The sequence below is a fragment of the Colius striatus genome, chromosome 2, assembly GCF_028858725.1.
Source record: "Colius striatus isolate bColStr4 chromosome 2, bColStr4.1.hap1, whole genome shotgun sequence".
NCBI lineage: Eukaryota > Metazoa > Chordata > Aves > Coliiformes > Coliidae > Colius > Colius striatus.
Genome location: NC_084760.1, coordinates 21,642,040 through 21,654,641, shown reverse-complemented (window position 1 = coordinate 21,654,641; position 12,602 = coordinate 21,642,040). Strand labels below are relative to the sequence as shown.

Genomic DNA, 12,602 nt, shown 5'->3' with positions numbered 1-12,602 from the left:
CTCCAGCACTTCTCCTTCCTTCCTGCTTCACTAAATGTGGAGTCCACATGATCACCCTCACCTTGTCCTCTATCTTCTATCTCCTCCTACGCCCCACAGCTTTCCCTTCTTAAACAGCGATGGCAGAGGCACCAGACTGGCCCACTCGGGCCAGAGGTGGGTCCAACTCAGAAGTGAGGGGAAGTTTAGGAGACTGTTTATGGGGGCAATGCTGCAGCTCTTTCCCCATTACCAAGCACAAGTAGCTCCACACAAACCCATCACGTGGAGCTGTGCCCAGTCAGAAAATTTTGTATCATAGGAATAACTGAAACCGGGTGGGACAACTCACATGTCTGGAAGATCACAATCACCTAGGCCATTTCATAAAGACAGGCAGGGAAGAAGAGTAGGAGTAGTCATGCTTTACGTCAAGGAGAACCCTGAATGTATAAAGTCAGCCATGGCAATTGCAGAAGCCTTACTGAACGCCTCTGAGTCAAGATCAGAGGAGTAATCTCCAAAGGGAATCTTACAGTAGACATCTGCTGCTGACCTCTAAACCCAAGACAATAAAACCAACAAAGAAGCATTTGGGTCATTTAGGCAAGCTTCAGGTCAACAGAACCTGGTTCTCATGGTTGACTTCAACTGACATTTGTTGGAAGAACATTACAAAAGCTCATATGTCATCCATCAAGTTCCTGAAATGCATGGAGGACTGCTTCCTCATACAAATGTTAGATGACCCAACCAGGAATGACATACTGTTGGACTTGCTATACAGTAATCAAGAAAATTTGCTTTGTAGCATCTCAGTAATAGTTTTGGCTGCAGTGATCACAATATTGTGGAGTCTGTGATCCCTTTGAGCATGCTGAAGATTACTATTAGGAAAAAGTTTTTATATGAGCAATCTTCAGTTTGCTCAGAGCTCAGTTTGGAGGGATCCTGTGGGTAGTTTCAATGAAAGATAAAGAAAGTAGCAAGTGATGGGAGTTTTTCTAGAATGCTCTCCTCGAAGTACAAAACCAATTCATCCCCTTTAAAGATAAGGGAAGTATGTGGAGCAAGAGATCTCCTTGGCTTAACTGCGAGCTTCTCAGTCTGCTCAAAACCAAAAGAGATGGAAAAGAGGATGAATATTCATTGAGAACTACAAGAGCACTGCCAGGGTGTGCAGAGATGCAGTTAGAAAAGCAAAAGCTCAGCTCAAATTGAAACTGGCCCCAGATGTCAGAAACTACAAGAAAGGGTTCTTCAGCTATGTATACAACAAGCAGAAACAGAAGGAAAATTTGTTAAACCGGAGAGGTGAACTAGTCACCATCAACACTGAAAAGGCAGAGATCCTCAAAACTTTCTTCACCTCAGTCTTTACCAGAACTGTTAGGCCCCAGGAACAAAAATGTAGGTTGATGCAGAGACCCATTGTCAGTGAAAGAGGAGTTGGTACTATTCCAGGAGTCTGACACTATGCACCCAAGGGTGACAGCGTTGCGAGGCTACTCTCCATCATCTTTGAGAAGTTGTGGACCGGGAGAAGGCTAATGCCAGCACCATCTCTGAGGAGGGCTTAAAGATGGCTCCAAGAAATTATAGGCCCATCAGTCTTACTTGAGTCCCTGGGAAAGTTATGGAACAAATCCTCCTGAGGGTGGATAAATGAAGCATATGATTGGGAAAAGCCAGCACAGATGCACCACGGGCAAATGATACTGCAGTTCTGGGTCAGCAGCAGCCCCTAGGCAGAGTGCAGCTGCTGCTTCTGCACTCCCTGCCCTGCAGGCAGCTGGAGCCCAGGGAAAAAGGTGCTGCTTCCTAGGACAGTGGAAATGGAAGGATACCAGAGAAAAAACAGCACAGCTGTAAGGTGGATCTATCTGTCCGTGTATTAGAAGCATCACTTTTTACCTGTGAGACAGGACATAGGTGACTCTTGCAATCACTCACCAAAGTGCTACCAGTTCTTTATAAAATTTTATTTTACCTTGAATGTCAAGCATATTACTAATCTCTGATAGGAGGACAATAGGAAAAACAACACATTAGAAAAAGCCACTTATAAAGCATTGGTTAAGTTCAATACAAGACTCTGTATTAATTTAAGAAATGAATTTTAAACCCTCAATGGAACTGTGCCTTTGCTCTTTATGTAAAAGCAAGCAATACATCTCAAAGCATACAATGAAAAGCAAAGCATACAATGAAAAGTACACATAGCTTGCTTAAAATGAAAAAGGAAACAGCATAACAAACATTGCAGCTAGTCAGCCAGCAGCAAAACCTTTCTCATTGTAAACCTACTTCTTCAACTTGGCAACTGCAGTCCTTGGGGAGAAATGGCAAAAGGTATATAACTTAATACTTAATTACACAGAACATAATTTTTGTTTTTCTCAAATCACAGCTACAAGCCAGCTATATCAGTTCTTTGTCCTCTTTGTTCTTCTTTTAACACTATTTTCATGTAAGTTGAATCACCCACATGGAACCTTTTAACTTTTTGTAGCTGACTACTATCTTTAGTAAAACCTTGGCCCTTCTTGAACCAGTACTTCGACCTTTGCATTTGCCCTTGGTTTTAAGCAAAGAGTTTCATAGAAAAATGGGTGATATTGCTTCCATAGTAAGCCCAGGTATGTGTCTTATTTTATAAAAATCTGATAAATGCTTTTGCTCACAGAACACTTAAAAGCTATGACATACAAAATGTACACAGCCAATGAGAGTCACACACATATGAAGTCAAAGTCAGCCATATACTTTCAAAATCAAATACTTTATATGTCAGCTGCATGTGAAAAATTTCACAGTAATTTATACCTGACCAATAATTTAAGGCCTAATCCTGCTCCCAGTGGCATCTCCAGCAATTTCGCAAAGGACTTCAGTGGTAACAGGAGTACGACAGGTCACTTAAATACTAAGCGTCAAATGCTATAGTTAATTTTATTCCTATTAAAACTGCTGATGTCTTTAAAAAAGACTTGAGATTCAACTGATGGAAGTTATTAAAAAAAAAAAGTGTTTGGAGTTTTTTTTCCTAAAGGTGTGGATAACCTTTGGGATCATTATCTGTAACGTTTATAATGCCAGAGGTACTTTTGTTCCTGATCATGGGATTATAGCTGGTCACCCTCCTGAGGCTTGAAAGACCATAAAAGACAAGCACCATACCTAGTCCTCTAAGTTGTTGTATCACAAATCAATAATTTGGTCCCTTTCTAAATGGATCTCTCCCCACAATTACACTAAAACATAGTGAAGGGTCACAAATTCCAGGGGGTCCAACCGGTCCCGGCATTCCCGGGCTGCCTCGATCTCCATCCTTGCCAGGCTGCCCACGCTCTCCAGGCCGTCCATCCTTACTCATACCTGGCGGACCTTCAGGGCCTTGACAACACACATGCAATAAACAAAGAAATTACAGAGTATTTTTATTAAAACGAAAACAAGAGCAAGTACAGACCCATATTCCCCCCCCCCCCCCCCAAAACACCCTTTGGTGAAGTATGCAGATGATGAAAACTTTGCTTTTTGAAAAAGACACTCCTTGTCACAAACTGTTTATGTGTTTCTATAAACAACACGATGGCTTACTATTAAAAACATGATACCTTTTGACTTACTTCTTGAGTAAGTCTTGAGTGCTCTTACTTCTATTTGTTTCTCTGGCTTTGTATCTATCTCTAGTATTTCTTACAAATGTTCCAACTTCATGTTTTGCATGAATACACTGCTGTTAGGAAGAACATTTTCATTCACTAAGCAATGCTTACAAGTCACATGATTATATTATGGCTCAGTTTCAAGGTAACAGCTGACTTCAAGATATATCTATCAAGAAACTGCAGTCTCATGTACCAATTCCTACAAGATTTGTCTTATATTAAATAATATACTATATGACAAGAGGAGGAGACTGAGGGGGGATCTCTTTAATAAAAAGTACATAAATGGTGGATGTCAGGAGGTTGGGATATCCCTTTTTTCTATGGTATCTAGCAATAGGAAAAGGGGTAATGGGACAAAGCTGGAACACAGAAAGTTCCATTTAAACATAGGAAAAAACTATTTTACTGTGAGCATGAGAGCACCTTGTCACAGGCTGCCCAGGGAGGGTGTGGAGTCTCTTTCTTTGGAGGTCTTCAAAACCTGCCTGGATACCTTCCTGTGCGACCTGATCTAGGTGGACCTGCTTTGGCAGGGAGGTTGGATCTCTGAAGATCCCTTCAAACCCTACCATTCTATGATTGGTAGGCATGCCAATGCCTATGAAAAGGCATTCAAGAGACAGGCATTATCCATACAACATGTACGGCAATTAAGATGTCTAAGAACTGCCTAAGTTTTTCCAAATTCTATCAACATTTTTTTGTAAACCATAGGTTTTTGGAAATTATTAGCATGCACTGAATCCGCACAGCTGAACCATCCCTCACCTGGAGGTCCTGGGGGGCCTTGGATCCCAGGAACCCCAATTCCTTGATTGCCTTTTGCACCATTTTTCCCTGGCAATCCTGTGAAAACGGAAACATATTTGTATCTATGTATAGTAAGAATATTTTAAGCCAGAAGTCAACATTTAATAATACTTAATGAATAAAAAACCTAATAGCTCAGAAGCACTTAATAGGATGTAAAATAAGCATTTTCTTGTAATATGCACAGTGTAACTGGGTTCTAAATTATTTCTACTGAACTAAGAGCCAATGTAGCACCTGTTAAGCAGACAGACACTATGAACTGAGGGAACAGATGATGGGCAGTAAAAAAAATTGTTGTCATTGCCTTCTCATTGGCAAAATTTTTATGAAGTTGTCTGAAAGAAGTGTAATGTATTCATCACAGTCCCTGGGGAATAATAGCTCTGGAATACTACAGACAAATCATCATTATATCCAAAATGAACTTGATGTGCTAGATCATCATTGATAAGCCACAAAACAAGCAAGCATTTGCCAATCATTTGCCATTGGCATATCTCTAGTTAGTTGTATTTCACACAGCTTTCCTGATTATTTTGATACTATAGGTAACACAGGCACTGCTGAGCCCAGTTACCAAATTACGGACTTCACTGAGTCTCTTGGTCTAGTTCCAGACTACATATTCATACTTAAAGTCTGCAACTACATCACAGAAATCAGCTGGAATGCTCTGACAGATGAGTTACCTGAAAGCGTAAACCCTCACCCACCTAAAAAGAAACCAGAATGTTTAAGTAAAGCATAAAGAAAGAAGTAAAGATCCTTATGAGAATAAAAGAACAAAAGGAGAAAAACCTATGAAATCCGAGGGACTATAAAATTGTCACATGTCAAAAATCAGCCTACAGGTTGGCGGTTACTAGTAGTCAGTGAATAAACACTGTTCTTCAAAATAGTAGAAACAAAGAAGTTTGGAAGAAACCAGAAAACATGGAATGGAAATACACTGAAATCCATGTCAGAGTATATTTGATCAAAAAAAAAAACCAAAACACATTAACAAGAGACTAAGAACTCTCTAAAAAGATCAGAGTTTGGCTATGTTAGAATGAAACTCAGCTATCTCACTGCATTCTTGTATCTTCTCTTCCAACACACGCTCTTTGAAAGCAGTGAAAAAAATTCACTTTGGTCCATGCTGTCATTACACTTTGTGACTGCTACAAGCCCAGTGATTTCCTTGCTCCACCTTGCACTAATTGCATTCAAAAGTGCAAGCAGAAAACAAAGCCATAATGCCTATTAACACTGTGATGCATGCATGCAGTACCTCTTGTCCCACGAGCCCCTGGGCGACCTGGGATGCCTGTCAGCCCTGGAATGCCATCATTTCCTGGTAAACCAGGAAACCCTCTGGGGCCTTCAGGGCCCCTGGGACCTGGTGGTCCTGGAAGTCCCGGGGAAGCACTTTGGCCTTGACAGTGGTTACAGTTTTGTAGTCTTCCACTCTGGAGGATGGCAGGCAACTGGGCTGCAAGAATTCAAACAAAAAATTGCTTAGAGTGTTGTAACAATAAAATATAAAAATGTTGCTATCTAGCTACTAACACAAAACCAGTTTCCTCTCTTTAGAGACTACAATACCTTTAGGAAACAAGATAGTAAAGTTCGGAACCTATGGTGTGGAAATCCACACCTGTGGGAAAACAAGTGATAAACCAACAGTATCATTCCTGCTTTCAAGAAAGCATCTTTATTCTTATCAGGAAACCTCTTTAGCTCTTTCAACAAGGAAAAAACAGTACAGAGATTTTCAAACTTACTTCTCAGCACATCCAAACACACCTGTCGAATAAACTCTTCAGAAAATTCTCGTGCCTGAATTGAACAGAGAACAGTCAATAAAACAGTGTGCATTTGTTTGGGGTTTTGAAGATATTAAAAATTGAAAGTTTGAAGTCTTAAACATACAGGTTTTCCATCTGATCCAGGTAGTCCCGGAGGTCCTCTATCTCCTGGTTGACCCCTGAGACCAGGAGGTCCAACCAAACCCTGGATACCAGATTCTCCTTTTTGCCCATTGATTCCTCGAATGCCCGGATCTCCTTTGTCACCTTTCTGAAATGAAAAGCAACAAAAAGCCAATCGTATCTTCACAGACCATTTGGAAGCTAGGTGGCAGACATATTCTAGGAAAATCATCCTTGATGATCTTCATAAAATGAATATAAGTTGTCACTGAAAATTAATTTGGTACCGATGAGATCTATTTTACAAAATTTTATTGAAGTCTTCAGATTCTTTAGTTTCAGATACCGCTATTTACCAAATATAAGGAGAAATTAATTAGCATGATACCTTTTTTAAACTTGAAGGACTCATCTTACTTGTTAATATAAAACAAAATTGTCTTCCTTATCAACATATGGATGGAAAGGCCTTATTCATTTTTTTTCATGAGAATTAGATAATGTTTTATGGCACATTAAAAGCTTTAGAAGGCTGGAAAAATTAGAAATTAAATCCTGGCATAACTCAAGTTCTTTGCAAACTTTACTATAATAATCACAACTTTACCCTATGTCTGTGGTGCATAATTCAAAGGGAAAAAAAAGTTTGATTTCAGTTAGGTTTTTTTTTGTTTTTTTCTGACTTCACTTACTCTCCATATGAGATAACAACTGTAGTCCATGTGCCTCACTAGAAAATAATCCTAGAAAATAATTTGATTTATCTTCATCAAAGCAATGGCTCTTCTATGTATGGAATTACCTACTGCAGCAGTTCATGTGGAATTCTTTCTGTGCTGTAGCCAACAAAACATCAGTACAATGTAATTTGGTACATGCCCAAGATTGAAGTTAGTTTATTATGCTCCCTGATTAATTTTTCCCTTCCATTTTTGCACAGCTTCTGCATAACGTTATCAGTTGCTTCAAAATTTTCTTTCACCCTGACCAACTATTTTAGATGGAATTATGGAAACAAGGCAGCAGGATTACTGTATTTGACAAAACTTATTGGAGCAAATAGTACAAGTTTAAGTAGCACTCAGGCATACAATCTTCACAGACTGGCACTGAATTTTAAATTATGGTGTTTCTATTACTTTGCACCATTCCATGTAATACTCAGTTTTATGCAGAGAGCTATCAACTAAAATATGCAGATACTTTTTCCTCTTAAAAAAAAAACAGAGAAAGAAGATAAAACATGACACATGTAAGTCAAGTGCCTAAGAGTACTGCTGGAAAGATAATCCATCAGTAAGATGCCATACAAGAACTGAACAGCAGTCCATACCCTCAATCCACCACAAAAGTTAGTTATGCAGTAATTCACAACTGACTTTTTCCAAGGTTGTAATTGTATTTTACTCTCTTGATACTGTTAGTTGAATGTCGTAGTCATAGAGAATTTACACTCTCGATTACACCATGTAGATTTGTTCTATTATATAATTACAAACGCATTTTTTAAAATTTCACAGGGTCAGCAAAACTCAGAGATAAACATACGGAGGCTACGCGGCTGTCTGTGGCTATACCAGAAGCTATATGCGCTGGGACCTGATAATTGTGCTGTTCTTGTAGCTAGAATTTTTTTTGTTTTAATTGCTTTTACAGAGATAGACTACATTTTCGTAAAAGATATCTGACTTGTAAGTTGATTTATTTGGATTAAACGCTAAAGGGGTTAAGAAGCATTAAGAACTAGTAAAATATTGCAACAATGGCATCTATTGTAGAAAAATATTACAGGCAAGAAGCCAGTATAAAAAGATCAGGACAAAATGTTGGAAGCATCAACACAATTGCCTGCAGAACTTGCCAAAAAGCAAATGAAACTGCTGAGGGAACATTTTCTGCAGTGTATCTTGTATCTTAAAATGCTCAGCCACATCTCATGTGTGGCTTTGTTTGTTGACTCTTGCTATTGGCAAAGAAATTTTTTTAAAAAAGGAAAAGAGCTCAATGAGTGATGAGAATTACAGACTGCATAAACTTTTTGTTGAGAGGAAAGAGTCTAACAAAAGGCAGCATACTTAAAAAAAAACAGAAAATAAACTAATTTGATAGGCCTGATAGGTAAACACAACCACATGCTTATAATGATTTTTAAGAAGAAATCTATTGATACCTTGGGTTACAATATTTAAAGAGGCTAGTTCATTAGTATACAAGGAATCTTTTACTATTTTTGGCAAAACATCTATAAGCCAAACTGTAATTCTGAACAAAAGCAGCATGCAGGGCAATTTATATCTTTAAATGCAAAAATACTATTTAATTATCAAAATGGTGCTACCAATGAATATGTCCCATTAATGACATGCAACAACGCTTTAATGAAAAAGGGTTGAACAAAAAAATATCTAAAGAAAGCTATAGGAGAATTATATTAATAGGACAGTGCATACCTCGATTTGTATAAATACTGGAATAAATGAATAACTATCATCAGAGTTAGTCTTTTAAATATCAATTTTTTAACAATATGCACAACAGAGAGTAAAAGATCTGGCCATAAATATATCTACCATAGCCAAACACAAAGGAAAAAAAACCAAACAACAGGCTTCTAAAAATATCCTGGAGAGCAACAAACACAGATCCTGACAGACCAGGAGCAGTCCAAGCAGGCTTCCCCTTATGGCCCTTGAGTTTCAGGCCGAGTTGAATTACTTCTGTACAAACTTAGTAGAAGAGGAAAAGATTCTGGCTTGCATTTTTTGAGGGAGTCTCAAAAACCGAATTGTCTGAAAATAAAAGTTTCACTGTATTCCTTTTCATTAGCTTTGAAGTAAAGGCAGACAAAGAAATCTCACTGGTGAAGGTTAAAATACACAACATAAATAGTTCAGTGATGGGAGTTATTGTCACAGACTTTTAGGGAAGCTGAAAGTTTCAACAAAAGTTTATCAACACGGTTCAAAAAGAATCAGGCAAATTTAAGACTGACATTAAATGCAATGGTCATGATCTCTAGCTTAAATGCCCCCAATTTGTGAACTGCAAAAACGTGCAGAAGTGTACAAGAATCTTCTTTGTGTATTCTATTCCTTATTTTTATGTCCTCCCTATTGGCTGCTGCTGAATAATATGAATAATTATGATCAAGTATTCTGTATTCTTATATTAATCCACTGATATTTTTCAATTCATTTAGAATCTCTGACTTTTTTTTTAAATTATTGGCTTTCTTCAAACAGCTGCTTCTCAATTTTTTGTTCCAACAGGGTTTTTAAACTTCTCTTGAAGTACACACTTAGCTTTAATAACTTCAAAAAATCTTCCATTTCATGAAATACATATTTCACTATGTCTCTTTTTAACTAATACTTCTTTCACTTCTCTCATGTTCCTCAATTAATTTCTCTTCTGTTGCTTATAGAGTTGTAAGTATAGAAATAAGATGGTAAACACGCATTTTACAGATTGCATAATTTTCAGAAACAAATGGAATAATTTTGTAATACTGTATTTGTCATTAAAAATACTTACCTCTCCTCGATCTCCGCTCAATCCTTCTACTCCCTTTAGGAATTATTATGAAAAAAAAGAAAAAAAGAAGTTGAGCCAAACTACTTGGAATTAAAAAAGTATTTTGTTTTCAATATTTAATCTAAATATCAATTTTTAAAGATTCTGTGATTGCTATTTGTATGAAAAGAACGAAACAGCATATAAGGATGAAAAATGTGTGTCAGGGTGAGTTAAAACTTTAGTAGTACCTTTAATATCATACATCAAGAGATTAAGTTGGGAATATATCACACACATAATATAAACAAATAGACATAATATAAAGACAGCAGAAATAAAATTTGGTGTTGTAGCAAAAGAAAAGTGACTCTACCTGTTTAATAATGGCTCACTAGAAAAAAATCAAGTTCACAGTCTATGAAATACAAACTCAGTTTGTAAGTCAGATTTTGCAATGTTGGCAAATGGTTTTGGTGTCATTTCTGCCACATGGCTCAATGGTGTTACTGATCATTAAGTTCTGTGGCAAGATGGTAGCTAAATGTAGGTTTATTCACTTTTCTGATATACTCTTATGGACAAGGGAACCTGTACTGTATCTTCAAGAAGTCTTGGAGACTTGAGAAACCTTGGAATGACCTAGCACTGTCTACCAGAAGTATTTGTGTGATTGATTTTTTGGTCACTGACCAAACTAGATAAGCATGGGAAACAATTTTAGACCTAGTCTATACTGTTTTTTCAGCTTTCTCAAACAGAAAAAGAAAAAAAGCAAGCAACAGTAACCTGATTGCATCATTCTAGCTGAAACAAAAAAATTGTTTTCTTTCACTATCACTTTGTTTTACCTTATTATTAAAAAATAAACATCTGAAAAATGTATCTTTCATTTGCAAAAAGTTAGAAAACAGAAGTTCCATTTGTAAATGTTAGAGTAGGACATTACATTTAGTTAAAATCAACGATCAGTTTTTCAGTTTAGACTTCTTCATTTCAAAAATATCTGCTGAGCTTTACCACCAGTCTCCTGTCAACCTACATACCCCTGAGAGGAAGTAATCTTAAGAAAACTAAACTAACACGCAATCTAGATCTCCTACTCATGCTCCGCTGGAATCAGCTCCTTCTGGCTAGACACAGGCAGCTGTATCGATGTTGTAATTCTGAAAAAAGCAACTGTGACTTCCTTCCAAGGCTAGTTTTAGATATGTACTTCTAAAAAATACTTCTCTGTTTAGACACGACACAGATTATGTAGTTAACAAGTATTTATAAATACTAACAGTTATTTTCTGTGCCATACAACATGGCCAACTATGACACAATCAGAACACACTGGCCCAGATTTAAAGAGAAACGACTGGATCTCACTGATTTGCAGCTGAAACAGGAAACATCTGTAATTTATGAGCACAGAGATGTCAATAATGACTCCCAGTATGGTCTAGGAGGTAATGAACTACATGAAAGTGTGTCATGGTAGATACAAAATCTTAATACCTCAAGCATCACTCCTATAACCTTTACACAAAAGCCACTTAGAGCTTTTTATAGACTGGTACCTGCATTTTTTATGATTTATAATTGTTTCATTACAATTTTCTGTAATCAAGGAGTTTATAAAATAATCCAGAAAAATGCCTTTCTGGTCTGCTTTTCAAGACATAATCCCAGAACCACAGAAATATGTAGGCTGGAAGGAACCTGCATGGGTTGAACTTCCTTTTCAGAACAGATCCAGCCAGAGCAGGCTGCTCAATGCCCTATCCAGACAGGTTTTGCCACATTTTCTGCGAGCAGCCTGCTCCAGTGTTTAACCACCCTCAAAGCCAAATGCTTTTCCCATTTCTGCATTCCAACTCATGTCCATTTCCTCTCATCCTTCCACTGCGCACACCTGAGAAAAAAGTAGTTCTGTCTTCTCTATAGGTGAAGTTGTTTAAATGGTAATTTATATAATTATGTAATGTATAAATAAATATATTTCAATGGATGCAAAGAACTGTCAGTTTTGATGGAAGTAATCTTAAGAAACAAAACCAAATCATGGCTCTCGTGAATGAGGGACAGTCTTAACAGTACCTGTAAGCCTGGATTTCCTTGTCTTCCTTTTTCTCCTTTTTGTCCCTTCAGAAAAGAAGTATATTTTCTTAAAGCATGTATTTATCTGGGATACATAATTAAACCATCAACAATTGGAAAATACAAGGAGGTAAACCTCATCCTAAACCAGGCCAAATCAATCTGAAAACTTACTCTTCAGGAAGAGTTCAGTGCAGAAAATGTGCTCAATACAGAGAAACCAAGTCATCATCTGAGTAGTGACACTGTACTCTTCCTTGAAGTTATTTCCCATGACTTTTAGATATTAAGGAGGAAAATCCCACTTGTTATAATATAGTAGGTACGCAGAGGCCAGGTGGTGTTACTTTGACTGTGAGCATTTATGTGATTCCCCTAAGGTTTGGGGTAGGCAGGGCTAGAATCCATCCTGAGACAGTGCTGGGTCATGTTCCAGCCCTTTGGGGCAGCAGCACAACCCATAACCCCAAGCCCACACCATTGTTAGGACCACACAGATCTGCCGCAAATGCCAATAGCCTGCTTAGCCTCAGAAACACAGCTGGAATTTCATACTGGGCATTCTGGGCAGTTTTCCTTGAAGAACAGTTAATGTTCAATCAATTACTGCTGTTCTTCAAGT

The 12,602-nt window shown here is 37.6% G+C and overlaps 1 protein-coding gene across 4 annotated transcripts in view; it reads right to left on the bottom strand.

The window, feature by feature from the left end:
* Positions 1-1,981: 1,981 nt before the first annotated feature.
* The window catches only part of COL21A1 (collagen type XXI alpha 1 chain), a 107,084-nt gene continuing 96,463 nt past the window's right edge, over positions 1,982-12,602 (bottom strand). For all 4 annotated transcript variants that reach the window (XM_061989716.1, XM_061989719.1, XM_061989718.1 and 1 more), the window contains 7 exons: positions 11,981-12,025; positions 9,917-9,949; positions 6,384-6,530; positions 6,236-6,290; positions 5,743-5,943; positions 4,425-4,502; positions 1,982-3,375 (listed from right to left, as the gene is read on the bottom strand). In XM_061989716.1, coding sequence (XP_061845700.1) covers positions 3,188-3,375; positions 4,425-4,502; positions 5,743-5,943; positions 6,236-6,290; positions 6,384-6,530; positions 9,917-9,949; positions 11,981-12,025 — 747 coding nt within the window. In that variant the 3' untranslated portion in view covers positions 1,982-3,187. The remainder of the gene's footprint in view (positions 3,376-4,424; positions 4,503-5,742; positions 5,944-6,235; positions 6,291-6,383; positions 6,531-9,916; positions 9,950-11,980; positions 12,026-12,602) is intronic.